A 17088-nucleotide genomic window follows, 5' to 3' on the forward strand; every position below is an offset into this window, starting at 1 on the left:
CACACTGGTTGACATGTTCCTTCATTACGAATAAACATAGGGAACGTAGTTTATTTTGAGTCAGAGCCACATAGATTGTCATACTGCTGTGAATACACATTAGTGCACCAAATGTGAATCCAACAGCTGAACAGTCCCCAATCGCTACACTATTTTCTCGTTTGAATAACGTTCTCTAGTGTCCAGCTTTTTAAGAACATAATTAAGCTTTTTCTTTTTTTAAACAGAACTATATAGTTGTGACCTGATTTTAAAGATTGACAGCATGTCATCACTAGGAATGAATAGGTTTGGGGCTGTCACAGGCAGGGTTGGGAAGTAGGAAAGTATTGAGAGACATACCCACAAATTGTTGGTTTTGGTCTTTTGATGGGATGTGTTGAGAATAAAAACAATATAGAATAAGGTGTTGAATTTTCTATACTGATCTAAAACATGAACACACACACACACACACACATACACATACACGCATCTCTGTGGGTGTGCATGTGTCCATAAGAGTGAGATGAATATTCATCAATATAAATATCAACCAAATATGCATATTACTCTGCATATGTGGTTGACTGCGTTTTTGAGTATGTGCCTTTATGTATTCTGTGTCCTGTATGTGTGTGTGTGTGTGTGCCGCTGTGTATACACAAGCCAGCGACCCTTCTTTCTTCTAACGCCCCGTTCTCGCTTCGGAGCACAAAAATCGCTCTCGCCGTCTCGCTGGCTGATGTTGCTGGCAGGAGTCCTGGGGACCGACGGGGGGAAACAATCCCAACAAAGTGGCATGAATTAATGTGACTAATTAACACCACGTTAATTATTTGTAAATTGCATGTTTGGGTACACGTTACTTGAGAGGCATATGCTGCTTGTCGTGTTCGCCCAAACAAGTGCCAGCTAATCTGTATCTCTGGAGTGCCCCGTGTCTGAAGACGGGCCAATCAGCATGGTGCAGGAAAAAGGAAACAAGAAGAAGAAGAGAGAAAAGAGAGAGGAAGGCAAAATAAAAAAGATCGCCAACAAATGTATTTCATCTTGTCTGGACTCCATGCAAGTGTTTTGTCATTCTGCAGTTATTTGTCTGAAGTTTGGATGGCTTGTGCACTGTTGGTGAGTGAGAAATCTGACTGCCTATTAAAAGATAAATGATAGTGTTTTCAACATGGGGCTACTACATGGGGTTGATGAGGCTCCTTTTTGGCAGTGTGGTAAAAGATTGTGCCTCTCATGTCACTGTGGATTTCTCCTTTTGTCTATGCATAACTAATTATGCGGTTGTGTGCTTTTTTGGGGGATGGAAATCTGCATACCATTACCCACTGAAACTAGTACAGGGATGACTAGTTGATTAATCACTTTGTTGGTTAATTAGTTAACAAAAATTAAGAATTTATCAAGTTAAAAACAAACACTCCAGTATCTCAAACGTAATATATGTAAAATATCTTTGGTATCTTTGAATATTTTTGGGACTGTTGGCTGGACAAAGGAAGCAATCTGAAGACATCAACTTGGACTCTTGTAGGCCTGCAATTAACTATTATTTTCATTCAACATTAATCTGACAATTATTTTTTCAACTCTTTAATTTTTCATTCTATTAATCAACATGCTCATCAATAGACCTGAAAACCCAAGGTGATGTCTTCATTATTATATTACTTGCTTATTACTTTCTTTGGCAGACTTCAACAGTCTGAAATCCAACAATAAAGATGTGTTTATTATTAAAAACAGAGAAAAGCAGAAAATGCTGTGTTGTCTGTTTTAAAAAGATCTTCCTCCTTTCATCCCTGTTCATTTCTGAACATTGAGAACTGACAGTTAACAAGATGAAAGTGCATTCAAGTACAGTAGCTCAAAACATGCACCAGCACCTAAGTGATTTGGTCGTTGTTATAGTCCTTTAAAAGTGCAGTTGAGCAAGAAAATTAGGCCTGCTGACATAAAGCAAAGAAACAAAGTGTTCGCACACAATGTAAATACTGAGTGAGGGAGCCTAGAAAATATTTGAGGAGAAACACATGACTACTGTGCTTGAAATGATCCAAAACTTGCTAGCATGGCAATCATTACATGCTTATCTATCACTCTGTCACCCTGGGCTACGCACACTGGGTTTTATTAGGGCAGATTTGGTCGAGAAGACACAACCAGAGCTCCTGTATGGCTTGGTGAGGAGGGCAAGAAGCAGATCTGCGTATCACCTGAGCATCCCCACCCACCCTTTCCCATGTCTTCCTCTCTCTCTCCCCCCCTCTCTCCTGCTGTCTCTCCCTCTCTCTCCCATCACCCCTCAGTGAGTCTTCTTCCCCTCATTGACAAGCCCTTATTTTTTCATCTTCCCTCCTAGTTTTTTCTCCCTCTCTCTGTGTTTCTCACTCGCTTTCATCCCTCGCTCATTTTTTGCTGTCCCAATCCCTCTACCCCCCCACACATACCTCCTCCTCCTCCTCTTCTTCCCTCCCTTCCTCCCCCTTGTCTGCTCAGAGCTCCTCCGCATTAGCAGTCAGCTCCACTCCTAGACGTACTTTGTTTTTCAACCGTGGTGGAGGCTGAGCGAGGGGGGGAGCGAGATATACGGAGAGAGAGAGGGGGGAGAGAGAGCGCAGTGCGAGTGATACAGAGAGAAAGAGAGAGAGAGAGAGAGAGAGAGAGAGAGAGAGAGAGCATCATTTACACAGTCATCCGCGGCAAGCAGACCCTGCAGCTCACCCTCCCTCCCTCCTCTTCCCTCAGCCACTGCTCACGATGCCAAACATTTTATATGTTATTTAGTCATGCCTGACTTTATCGAATTTTAAAAACATGCCAGTCACGGGTACACCCCCTCCCTTGCCTACCCCTCTTCAAATCCCCCATATCCTCACCCAACTGCCAACATCACCCTCATCTCTCTCTCTCTCTCTTGATTGAGACTCTACCATCCAGGTCTGACCTCAAGAGCCTCTCTAGCCACTGTCTTTGGGGACATTTCACTTCTAAATGAAGTTTTATTCCCAGGCTTCACTTCATCTCCTCCTCCTCCAGACACACACACACACACACACACACACACACACACACACACACACACACACACACACACCTCCTCCTGACCACCCACCCTGGGGGAAGGGGAAAGAGCATAATTCTAGCCAACAGAGTGTTGACTCTAAGATGGATTATTTCTGCTTGAAATCAGAGGCCATGTGCTGCTGGATAATGTGGCCGTCCCGATTTTTTTCCCCAGCAATGTTCTAATGATGCAGATTTGATGGGCAGCAAAATGTAGAGAAACATGGAGACTTGTTCCACTAGGCGAGGAACGAGAGGCTAAAGGAAATCCCAACAAGCTTGCCTTCATAATCCCAAAGTCAGGATTTATGATTGTTTTGTTTTTGCTGTTATTTAACAGTTCAGTGTAGCTCAGTGGGTAGACCAGGTCACTACCACTTAGAGGGATTAGAGGGTTGATTCTAACTTGAACCAACGATATTAAAAAGAATACAAAAGAATGTATACTGGTGTTTAAAGGGTTTCTGTGTTTCTTACAGCCCTATCAGATGAGCCACTTCATCAACACCTCACGATCCAAATATGTTCATTTGAACTGATTTGAAACTAGATGTTATTTAACACTTTCTGTTATAATTCTTTTTATATTCTTACGATATTTTTAATACAACACAGAATGACCCTGGTATAGTTAATGTTTAGACTTTAGGTTGGTGAGCAATCCTGTGCAGACGCTTATCTTTCCTGGAATTTAGTTTTGGTTACACTAAATTTACTAAAGATTGGCCTTAATAAATCTGACTCATCCTCCTGCACATACATACAAGTGGATGCTTGTGGGTTTTTTTTCTTTACAAAGTCATAGTCATTTGTTCAAATTAGCCAAGCTACTGCGCAATCATATGTACCCCCTGGTAACTGCAAAAGTACTCCCATGAGTACAAGTATCCCTGGTTAGGAATCACTGATTTTGACAGGGTTCAGACCGACATTAGACCTGCATAAAAAAGCTGCCCTCTCATTCATTTTAATAAGGCCATTCTGATGAGGCAGCAAGATGCCAATGCAACAAAAAACAAACAAAAAACACAGGGTCACCCAGCAAAAAAGTTGAATGTTGCTCCAATTTGCTGGACTGCAGCATCCAGCAAGTCGCTACGTTGGCAGCACATTCCTGGTAGATTACTTTGTAATGTAGGTATGCTGTTTATCTTGAGAGTGATAAAAATAAAACGATGGCCACCATGGTAACTTTCCAGAGAAAATCCTTTTCAAGAGTATTATGATCAGCTGTGCAGTGTTTTGATATCTGATAAGCCTTCAAACTCATGAATCTCTTTCTCAAACTGAAGCTGCTGGATTGTATTTTATTGTCTCACTGGTACCTGATGCAACACTGTAAACTGTATCAGTGTTTTGCTAAGGTGTCTTGTAATCCCATTAGAGATAGGCCAGAAGATGGCATGACACATTTTAAAAATATTCAGAAGAAACCTTAAATGTGATCTGAATATTTGGAATAGGAGACATCAAAAGTTTGTGTTACAAATGTCAGCTTAGAAGCAGTTGTTGGTTCAAATCCCCTGTGCGTCGGAATGAATTAGTAACTACTGGCCCTGCCCTTGAGCAAGTCAAGTTGCTCAAGTGGAACTGCCCATTGATGTTTGGATGAAGCCTGTGAGTGTAGTGCAGCTCTGAGGCATGTATGTGTGCAGGAGTATGAAGCAGGGCAGTGCTGAAAATGAGTATCTGCGTTCAGCAGAAACCATATAGCTAGCAAAATAAAGGCTAGAAAAACAGACTCTTTAAGGAGGAATGTGCTGCTAAGATTTGGTGTTGCAGATGTCTGGGTCATTCGGCAAATTGGGTCTGCACAGCTGCTCAACAAGTACCAGAAACTGCAATATTGAGCTCTGCAGTTACCAGAAGAGGCTGCAATTTTTGTCCCAAGTGAAAGCTGTTTGACGCAGCTGCTCTGTGTTGGTGCCGTGCAGAATCCCTGATCTACATATTAAGTTGTGCACTGAAGACTATCTTGCTTTATATTCTGAGTAAATCCTGTGCATTAACATCTCATTTTTCACTTTCGCTTCACATCATTGTGAAATAAAGCTGCGCCTACACTGGAAAATATCCATCCAACAAGTCATATAATAAAATATTGACTATAATCAGACAATTCTTTAGAGCTAAAACAAATAGTTGATTACGATTAGTCTGCAGACCAAAAAAAACCCAACATCTATAAGAATAATCATTTGTTGCAGCCTTACTTTATTTTAAAAACTAAATAATTTTAGAAAAAAAGTTTTTGTTTTTGAAAAGGATTTGAATTCGGATTTTGGAAATTGGTTTCATTGTAGATACTGTAGTTAATAGTGCAGCTCTTCAGCTAAAGCATCTCAAATAGATGTATGTCGATGTCATACAACTAATGATACCAGATATATATATATATAAGATATATAGATATAATATATAAAGAACTAGACTTCCTGCCCTCTATCTGGTGGATAGAAGACATGTAGCAGGATTTCAGGTTCTTAGGGGGGGGGGTAGAGTGGGATTTTCACTGATGTTGCAGAGGTAGAGAAGCTCTGAGAAAAAAGAACCCCTAAGCTGTAAAGCTAAAGTTTAGAAGCGACAGTTTTGCTGTTAAAGACAGTGTTTTGTTTTGTCAAAGATGGTTTCAAAACCCTTGATTAGGAAGCTCTTGTGTGAAATTTCATTTTTATTATTAACAAAATATACTTTTAATATTGTCATAACCTGAAATTAAAGCTGAGAAGGAAAGACATTTCAGGACATGATTTCATATTATAAAATACATCCAAGTATTCCAAGGAATCTGTATCTTGCATGCCATCACAGTGCATCCCTAATGTAATGGGAAATGTAAGCCTCTCTCTCTCTGTATCATCCATTCTTCTCCTTGAAGCCAGCTAACACAGAGGAGATAGAAACCAGACGAAGCCTGAGGGCTATAAAACACTGAAGACACTTTCTCCCTCCCTGACTCCTCCTCCAGTTTTCATCATGCAGCCTGCTCATTGTCTCTTTAGCCTTCTGCAAAAAGTTTGCACTGCAGAAGCTGTCTTTCTTAATAACTCAGTTTAATTCTAAACTTAGTCATTATGCTGAAAAATACTCTCCTCTTTAATGTACAGTCTCACTTGTATGATGATGTATCCTCTGAGGTGTCATATCTTGAGAGAAGTGGATTGAGAGCCCTAAATTCATGATATTGTTATTTGTCTTAAGAAAATCTTCAGATGTGTTGGAAAGAGTTGAATTTATCTCTCTGTACTGAAAGATTTATTTGACACTTTCAGGGGAAATCAGACTCGATCTAAGAATAAAGGAGTATTGCTTGTTGGGTGAATAGGTTTCCTGAAGGCTGCCCAGTGTTCGATACAGTGACTCAATAGGTTTCAGGACATTCCAGTAGTTTCTATAAATCGATAATCTCTCTTAATTCATAAATTGACCACAGTTAGGAGGGTGGCTGCTGCTCGATCGCATGTATTTTGTTGCAAGTTCATTCAAACTTCTCATAATTACTAGTACTGCTAAAAATATTGCATGATTTGTGTGGGATTATTGTTATGCACTTATTGTTTGGTCCCATTAGCAGGCTTTTCAGTTTTTAATGAGTCTGGATAAGGGAAGAATATGAATGAATGCTTGCTTTGTATTTTTGAATATGAACGTTTTTCATGTAGGATAAAAAACTGAGGGGCAGATTCACAAAGAATGTATCTCGACCGCTGATAGCACCATGAATTGTGCATCACTTGCAACCGCTGTCTGCCCTGTGTCAAAGTCCGATTCACAAAGATATTGCACTAATGGTAAAGCTTAAGTTGCCTTATTTGTGCATGTTCAGTGGCCGTAAAAGCTGCCCAATTCTTTTGTGAATTCGCCCCTGAGACTCCTACAATGACAGTATTACGAGGAACGAACTGTAATCAGTACAAAGGTCAAAGTCTCATCAATGGATCGCAGACTCAACAATCTTTTCTGTGTTCCTGGAATGAGTTTGGGTCAGACAGGAAAAGAAGAGCATCTTTGCTCTCAAATATTTAATCAATTTCATTCATTTGAACATCTGATCAGTTTCTGCCTTCACAGAGCTTTTGACAGCCAATGAAATGTTTATCTTGATTAATGAATCCACAGCAGATGTCCTTATCAAGCCCTTTCTTTGCTATTAGGCTTTTCTTTTTTAATGTTGGATTGTGTTCTCTTCAATCTGTCCTTTTTAGTACCCTGAATTTAATTTAATGTTTTTGCTTATATGTTTGTTGAATGTCCAGTGTAATATCTAGTATATGAAATGATATATGTTAACTGTGAAATAAATAAATAAAGTAACATAGCTTTTGCAGCATTAGCACTAAACTCTATAATGACTTTAGCAGATGTAATCATCATAGTGTTTAGGAATCGACTTCAATACTTTTTGGTACCGAACACAATGTGTCCATCGCAAGAGAATTCAAAGTTGCTAAATGTCTATGGGTGGCTCTGAATACCTACTCAGAATTGTACCTTTCTATATTTATTCTTTGATCAGACAGATTCTGATTTAAATCATAAGGCTGTATTTTATTAAGCAAAGTTCTTGGATGACTACTTGTGTTTAGACATCGCCTCTAGTGTAGGAGAACTGGGTTCGATTCCCACTGCAACATCTACTAATGTGTCCCTGAACAAGACACTTAACCCATAGTTGCTCTAGAGACATGCGACCTCTGACATATGTAGCAATTGTATATTGTGTGTATCGCTTTGGATAAAAGCATCAGCTAAATGACTAATTCCATCCATCCATCCATCGTCAACTGCTTATCCCGTGTACAGGGTCGCGGGGGGCTGGATCCAATCCCAGCTGCCATCGGGCGAAAGGCGGGGTACACCCTGGACAGGTCACCAATCCATCGCAGCTAAATGACTAATTATTATTAAAAAGTTTGGGGGGGTGTAGAAAAACATTCTCAAAATTCAGCACCTCTAAGGCTCACTGATTTACATGTTTAGTCCATCCACAAACTGAAATGTAAAAACTTTGGAGAAAGCCATGTTAGCCATTTCTCTCTGTTTACAGTATTTATGCTAAGCTAATCTAACTGCCTCTAGGCTCCAGCTTCATAGCTAGCGCACAGACAAGACAATGACAAGAAATAGTATTTACCAAAATGTTGAAATACTTGGTTAAGTTATGAAAGAATTTTAAACAATGACTAGTCCTAAATCATAATAGTAGCAACAGTAGTCTACAGTATATAATAGTAGTAGTTACAATAATACCAGTGGTATCCTTGAAATTGTACAGTAACTACTATAGAAGTAGTAGTAATAGACCTAATACTAATAGAAACATTATTATAGACTGTGTTAGGCGCAGTACATGATAATATCACCCTCTTCTCACTGATCATTTCCCCAGATCATTTTACGATTGGTATCCTTCTTAATTTAACAGCTCTGCTTTCTCTTTTGTTTCCCTGCAGCGATCGGCCGGACGTTGATCCCCCGTTATTTCAGCACGGTGTTCGAGGGAGGGGTCAACGAGCTCCACTACATCCTCAAACACTCCAAGGAGTCCTTCCACAACTCCTGCATCACCCTGGACTGTGATCAGTGCACCATGGTCACCCAGCACGGGAAGCCAATGTTTACAAAGGTAACACCTGACCCCTGAGCTTCTCCCAGCATGAATAATTGATCACAGGCTATGATAATGGGCTATGCGAGGTGTTTAACTGGTTAAAGATCAAATCCATTTACACTCTTTGATTCTTTTTTTCCTCTCTGTTTCATTTTGTCCCTGTACTATCAAGTCATACCTGGTGGCCTTACTATCAGATATAGGAAGGTCTGTATCTATTTGCTTCATGAATTATAAAGTTAGTTATTATCTGCTAAATTGGTATACATTTTTAATGTATATCCCTGATTTCTGAGAGAAAATTTAGTTAATACTAAATATACTTTTTGAGTTAGTAAATTATATGTACTTTATTATTAATTGTAAGAAAGAGTAAGAAAGAGTAAAAGTCTGTCCTCTAGACTCCCCCCCCCCCCAAAAAAAAATAAAAAATAAAATTTGAGTCTAGGTTTTAATGCATTTTTTGAATTTGTAAAGAGGGTGTTCATGCTTAAAATGGGTGTAATGTTGATGTTTGGGGGGCTTAGCAACATCAATAAAGTATCTAGAAATTAGGACTTTATGTATATTCTGTCTTAAAGGAGAGGTTCACAATTTTTCAAGTCTGTCTTACAACAATACTGGCCTTTAAGAGACCCCTTTGTTATGTGTTAGGGGACAAAATCTATACTGCTACAGTCACTTATGCAACGCACTAGCGCACTAGCGTACTAGCGTACTAGCAAGGGATCTCTTCACAGACAGTATGGATAGGGGGAATGATTAGAACAAGCAAACCTATTTTCATTTGTTCACCTGATTATTGCTTTAAACTGCAAATTAAATCAAATTAACTGGATGTTGAATTACAGCATTAAAATATCTCAGCTGAAAAAATGCCTCTGACCAAATATCTGCACTAAAGAGTGTTTGGAGTTAACCATATTTACCGTCTTTACATATCAGCATTTTGGCCTTCTGCTGGACTCCAAAATCCAGTGGCATTCTTCATGTTAAAGATGTTAACAGATTCTTAAGCCCTGAAGTACTCCAAAGGCTAGGGGGACATAAATAAAATATTTGAAGAGTATGGTTTAATTTGCAGTAAAAGTGTGACACAGACAGAAGCAAGAAAAGCGGAGGAAACACAAATTGCGCAGGTGAGATAATCCAAACCTGACATAGGTCTTCTGAAAGCACTAAAGCTGAGCTCATCTGCTTTTGTCTTTGGGGAGAGAATCCCCCTGTGAGCCGGAGTGAATATCTGCTTCACCACAGTCTGATCCAGATGGCTAGCTGATTCTCAGTGGTCTTCTGCTGACTGTCTAAATGAATCTGAGGCCAGATACCTTGTCAGTGCTGAGCAGGCGAGCTAAAGAGATTCCATGTTCCTTGTACCATGAACCCTGAGCTACAGCACCAGACCGGATTGTTCTGACATTAAACAGCTATACACCCTCTTGTTTTCAGGACTTGACAGTATGCACTCACTCTTGTGTGTCTGTGTGTGTCTGTGTGTGTCTGTGTGTCTGTGTTGTCTGAAATTAACGTTTTGGCTGACCTGCCACAGGCTGTGAGACTAAAAAGTGAATTAAAAAAACATCACTGCTTAAAAAAACCCTCAATTTTAGTAAGAAATTTTGTCTGTTATTGACATCTGAAATCTTATTTTCTGAAAAGAAGTGAAAAAAATGTGCCAAAGGATTGAGATTATTTTACTAGTTTTCAACACAAATGAACTTGATTCAAGCATTTGCCCCTGCCAGCTGTCATTTTTATTGACGCTAATGCAGTGTCTTGCCTTTTCCAGTCTTGTTTTTAAATGTTGAATCTCTTTTTAACAGGGTAATGGAATTAAATGGATTTAAGGCTGAATTTGAATTTATTTTAGTAATAAGGAGTTTACACTATTAGACAATATTAGATTTTTGAGGTCAATATCAATATTGATATATGAGAGCTTAAAAAAGTCTGATTATGACATATTGGCCTATATTCTTTTTTCTTTTACATAAACACATTCTGTAACCTAAACAAAGGCTATTTAAATATTCTGTGCATGTGGTTATTACATATAATTGTAATATATTTAGCATATCTGGATTATTATTATTGTATTATATATTATTGTTTTCTTACTTTTCAGCAGACATACAATATACAGTGCACTGATACTGATATATAAATAATAAGCTAAAATCGGCTTATGTATCGGCCTGGCCAGTTTATCGGTGGGTTTCTACTTTACATTTACTCTTGAGCCACACCATTTATAAAAATACATATTTATGTTATTGACTGAATTAGTGTTAGCTGGTTGTGCATGCATTAGATGACTTGGATCTGTGTTGCTGCTCAGATTCTTTGAGAGCTCTTTAAAAGAGCACAGCTTTTTTATATCAAACTATATAACCATTTGCTATTAATGATAAGTGCTTCTGAATTAATTATCCCTGTGCATAGGTGTCGCTAGACCCTTTTTACTGGGGTATGTGCCTCTGTATCCATGTGCTGTGCCCCAATAAGATTGTCAAGATCCTTTGGCGTAGTTTTTTGGATGTGTAAGGCTCCGTGGTCAAGTTAGCAACAATTGGCAACATCTGCAACGTCCGCTCAAGTTAGCAATAATATACATGCAAAAATAAATAAAACATTTACATGAGGGATGTGGGTGCCCCAGTAGAGCTTTATGTCTAGCAACGCCCCTGCCCCTGTGATATGACGTTGGTCTTTGGCTCTTTGTGTTATCATATCTGTAAATGAGCATGAAACATCCCCAATAACACACACAGGAAATGCGTTTTTATGTTGCTATTGTTTGGCTTTTGTAAACAAGGCTTCCCAAATGGAACAAGAAAACAACAAAAAAACCCACAATATATTGCGAGTGTCCAATATTAACCGTACAGAACAGAAACAACAGGCCCAGGCCTGGTCAACAAAAAGCTAAATTTGATGCTCGCAGCACTGCTCTCTTTTCATCTTCACCTAAATTGGATGAGAAGAATTAATTCATTAGAAAAAAAGGGGGGAAAAGAATTCCAATAAGTGAGCGTGTTCTCCCTGAGCTCCCAGCAGCAGCAGAGAGCTGCAGCTCTGGAGGCCCGAATCTCAATCAGCTCTGCCTCGCCTCGGTTTTCTCAAACACCACCACCACACCGCCTCCCCCCATCCTCCTCCTCCACCACCTCTCCTCCTCTTTCTCATCCCCCTGCCTGACTCGCTCGCTCACTCATTCTTCCCTCACTCTTTGCTCCCTCACTCTCTCTCATCCCCCCCACACACCCTTAGCTCACACACACACACACACACACACACACACACACACACACACACACACACACACACACACACACACATACACACACAGCACATGCACACACGCATCCTTCATCCCTAGAGAAATCATCCCCAGCTCCCAACTCGCTCTCTTGCTCTCCCACTCGCTCTCTCTCTGCCTGTATCTGTCTCTTTCTTTACTCGTCTCTCTCTCTCTCTCTCTTTCAAAATTTCAGGTTCAGATTTGGGTTTATTAGCATGGACATATTTAAAAAATGTGGGTCTTATTTTTGTAGTTTGTTTTATGACATCTTGGAAGCTAAAAAAACATCATACATGGAAAGAAACACTAGCAGTCAGACGATTATTCCTTAGTTTACATTGTCATAGTCAATCAACATAAAGGTCAAGGGTAAAACGATGAAGTCCGAGTCTAATTGTCATCGTGCTCCTTGATGTAAATGTACCAACTGGCTGACATCATACGAGCTGCGGTTAGCTGCAGCATAACTGCATGATTAACAGTTAACAGTGTTTAATATGGTGTTTATTGCTTATTTAATCTGTTTTGATGTATTTGAAAATATAAATATAGAATTGGGGTTCAGGATAGTGTCCTGAAAAAAATGTACAATAAAAAATCGAAAAGCTTCCACTTTGGGAACCACTGGCAGATAATTTGTCTAACCTTTGGCCTTCTCTACAGTGTGTTTGATCATCTTTGCTTGTGTTTCTTGTCCTGTGTGACTTTATTGTAGTCATATCACCATGTTCCCATGCAGATCTCTGCAACAGAAACTATGAAAATAGGCTCATATTGTAATAAACCAGAATTATCCTTTAAACACACAGGTTGTTTTTCTAAAAATATAACACAAAATCACTACAATGAAAGAAAAACAAATCATTGTAAATAAATAATTAAAAGAAAGGAATATATATGAAAAGAGACTGTTAGACAAGTCAATGTAATGCATATGGTGCGAACCATCGAAGAGAAGGGATGAAGTAAATTGAAACAGGAGGCACTTTTTTAAGGAGCTCAGCACAGCGTCATGTGCTGTCTTTATCTCTCCCCATTGCTGCTCATCTGGTGGGATATTAAAGACTAAGGAATAGGCGGGGTTAGTAAGATGCAAAGAGTGGGTGGTGCTACCTGGGTGCTGGTGGAGAATGAGTGCAGGTTCACAGGGCAGCAAGGTGTTGACAAGGTGACACAGGGTGCCAATTTGACCGAAAGCCCCCAACCTCTCAGCTGCCCCCACTATCCCAGCACCTCTATTCACTACCCAGCAGGCTTTGCTTTCCCTGGCCAGTGTGTGTTAGCTCTGAGGGCACGGCTCTTGTTACCGGTGCCCAGTTGGGGGTTTCTGCATGCTGGGAGGCGAGCAAAGAGCAAAAGGCGAGTTCGTGACACGGTGATCTCAGCTCAAGTGAATTTAATTCTCTGAGTGGATTTTTTTTTTGGGAAGGGGGTGGTTGTGATGTCAACTGTGTGTGTTTCTCTGAGCTTTGCTGGGATTGTATTTTCTTCAAATTTGCACCCCTGTTTGAATTGTCACTCTACCAAACTTTACTTATAGTTGTAAATACTAAATTATATTTACGTTAACTTGCAGTAATCTACCTTTATTAGTTATAGTACTTTTTAAAATTCCACTAGTCAGCACTCATTGCAAAGTGCGTAAAAATTATAGAAGCGATTCAAATACAGTGACATGACGGAGGAGCTTAAGGTTATTAACTCTTTACATGTTATTAGAAGATGTACAGCGTTGATTTCTTCTTCTGAGGGATATATGATAATCTCAACCATAGCAACAAGCTGCCGACATTCCTTTCAATACTGTAGATTCAATTGTGTGTTGCCATTTGCTTATTTTTAGCCATCTCAGGTTTCATTTCATTGATCTTTTTAAGTATACCATGTGTTTGCATTTAGATTATTTACTGAATGTCTTTTCATCTATGATATCCTGTGAATTGAGTCCTTTGTGATTACTAGTTGCAGCATATGAAAAGCTTATTTTTGTATTGTTCATGATGAAGGTCTATAAGGTTGCTGCTTTTCAGTACGTTATGTAAAAGAGTGCATCGAGTCCACTACATTTTTATTTGATTTAATTTGCCTATGCACATGTCTGACAGGCGTGCATTAGATCCAGCACTATTATTATTTTTAAGATTAGTTTGACATTTTTTGACGATTTAACTTTTATTCATAGAAGACTGTAGAGACATTCAGGAAACATGGAGAGAGGAAGCGGCGATGACTCACAACAACTGCTGCAATCGAACCAGTGACGCTAAAGGCGGTAGCAAGGCCACTGGGACACTCCAATTATATACTATTTAAGTTTTAAATATATTCTGCACTTCACAATTTATTCTATTTTTCTTTGTTTTAAATTTAAAAGTTCATTTGAGCTGTTACATTAGTTCCACTGTTGTAAGTTGAATGACATGTTAAGGAAAATATTCAATAACATCTTGCAGCTCAACTAAGGCTGCAATTTATGATCATTTTCAATATAGGATTAAATGATTTCTTGTTTAGTCTATGACATGTCAGAACATAGAAAAAAGCTCTTCACAAGTTCTAAAAGCTGACATTGAAATGACTTGTTTTTGTCTGACCGACAGTCCAAATCCCAGATATTTAGGGCACTATCATAGACGCGTACAAAAACCAGCAATTCACACATGATAAGATGTGATTTTGTTTGTAATTGTTCTTAAATAACAAATTAAACAATTAACAAATTATCATAATACTTTCAGATTAAATTTCTAGTGATCGACTAATCAATTAATTGACTAGTCTCATCAGCTCACACACTATATATACATTGACCATAAATAGGAATATATGCTTTAACCTATTGTCAAACTTTAAATCTAATATATTTACTTTAATCTATACTTACTGATACAGAATGTCATGTGGTATTATGAAGCACAGCAACAGCTTGTGGCCATAATTGAGTACATTTAGTCAACTTTGGTCCTATCTATATTCACCACTCACCAGAAGCAGTCATAATAATCAATTTAATGACCTTCATCTTCTCTGTTGTTAATTGATTGTCATGTTAGGGTACAGTATTGAATAGTTTCTCAGCAGCAGGACGCTGTTATTCTTTCTTACTCTTTTGAGCCGGAGATCCCCTGATCTCAGCCCCGTTGTGTAGAAGATTTATGACCCTGCTCTTAAATCAATGGGTACTCTCTGTGAGGGGCTGCACCATTTAATGGACTACTTTTTAATTCAATGGGATTTTCCTACTTTTAGTTTTCATAAGGGAACACTATTTAGCTAAAAATAAAACAAAATTGGTTACAGCCATTGTGAGAAATATTAGATTTTAACCAATTCTCTCTTAGTATGGAGAAGTAAATAGCTTTGTATGATTGAATGTACGGTGGAATCTGTGGAAAAGGGGTGCCTTGGTTGCATTTGTGGTTAATATATCTTTGCACCACTGCCACTAAGACAAATTCCTGCACATTGATTGCACTTGGCAATTAAAGTGATTCTTATTCTGGTTCTGATTTAGCTGGTTTGCCAATTTATTTATTTGTTACAGAGAAGCAGAAAGCTTGTGGAGAGAAATAAGAGCAATAGTGGAGGCAATGCTAAAGACACATTTGGCACTATGGAAAAAGAAATCAATAGTGCAGCGTTATTTCACTGTAGGCTACAGCACCTGGAAAGCATCAGAAGACACTGGCTTACTAGTAAACACAATTCAAGTTATTTCACTGCTTGTGGGTACAAAACATAAATCTACAAGTACACTTTCAGGACTGATGTAAAGAATTATTTATTTCCTCATACATGCCTAAATATTTGGTCTTTTAATAGGGTTCAGCAGCCCAAAGGGCAGGAAACCACATAATGACCGTGATGCATTTCATTTCAAAGGAGAAAAAGAAAAACACCAAAGTCGCAGTAGTTGTTTTGTTTTTTTACCTTTCAGCAGCAATTTGAGTACTAGTGGATTAATTTCAATATTCCTAGTTTTCATAATTCAACCATTGCTGAAAACCCGGGGGTAAGAGTCAAACTTACATATGTTTAGAATATACAAATACAGTTTCTTGTTTTTCGTGTACTCAGTCAACTTTTAAAACTCACGTCGGTCATTTGTAGCTGTTCTGTGAAAGCCATGTATCTCCAAAATGTCAATTTAATTTACATTTTCAGATAATCCGTTGGTTTTTTAAAGAGGTTTATTTATCTAAAGAAGTACAAGACATCTCTCAACCCAAAAAGGAACACTTAGTCCTCCAGTTTGTCTTAAAAATTAAAAAGCACCATATTTGGAGATACATGGTTTTCACTGGACAACAATGGTTCACACCTTTTTATATACAGTCTATGGTTCACACCCACAGTTTGAGTTCTTGGGAAGATGTTGTTTTAAGGGTATTACACATCATGTTGCATCCTTCCTTTCACTCTGAACTCTGAGGTCAGCTCTTAGACAAACTGCTGTTGGAATTAGACTAAATAAAAAATAAAGACTATTTTCATTGTCCATTAAACACCAAGGATTATTTCCAAACATTGCTTTAGTCTAATCCACACTTATCTAGCTCAGTGAAGCCCATTATCCAACTGCGCAGATCCCAGGCATGTTTGCACGTAAAACCACTGTATCAGCACTGAATTATGTCAGTCATTGTATGGAAGTGTTAATATCCAAAATGCTATATATCCATTTTAAGAAAAAAATAATAGTAATTTGAAGTTGCTTATTCAGTATACAGTATTATAATGTTAGTTACTCGTATTGTTTTTCCATAGTAATAAAAGTAAAAGAGATATTAAAGTGCATTGTCACGATGTACAACATAAAAGTAAGATACGGGCAGACGTTTTCTCCAAATATGAAATACTATTTCATAATGGAACAAAACTCTCTGTATATGTACTTATTGTAATCTCAGTTGGTTGAATAACTCAGGAAACGCACCGTTGCACAAAGAGTGAGAACATTATACTGGATCCACATATTCAGTCAAGACAGGAGAGAAGCGGCTCTGCGTTAAGGGGTTTTTGGAGCAGTTGAGCTTCTATTTTTTATTTTGTATTTTATTTATTTGAGGGTGTTGGAGTTAGCAGTGGAGCATGTGACCAGCAAAGGGCGGCAGGGGGGGGG

The 17088-nt window shown here is 38.6% G+C and overlaps 1 protein-coding gene across 4 annotated transcripts in view; it reads left to right on the top strand.

Moving 5' to 3' along the window:
• The window catches only part of ldb2a (LIM domain binding 2a), a 94276-nt gene that overhangs the window by 52325 nt on the left and 24863 nt on the right, over window positions 1-17088 (top strand). For all 4 annotated transcript variants that reach the window (XM_046031112.1, XM_046031113.1, XM_046031114.1 and 1 more), the window contains exon 3: window positions 8508-8680. In XM_046031112.1, coding sequence (XP_045887068.1) covers window positions 8508-8680 — 173 coding nt within the window. The remainder of the gene's footprint in view (window positions 1-8507; window positions 8681-17088) is intronic.

This window comes from Micropterus dolomieu, linkage group LG19 (genome assembly GCF_021292245.1).
Source record: "Micropterus dolomieu isolate WLL.071019.BEF.003 ecotype Adirondacks linkage group LG19, ASM2129224v1, whole genome shotgun sequence".
NCBI lineage: Eukaryota > Metazoa > Chordata > Actinopteri > Centrarchiformes > Centrarchidae > Micropterus > Micropterus dolomieu.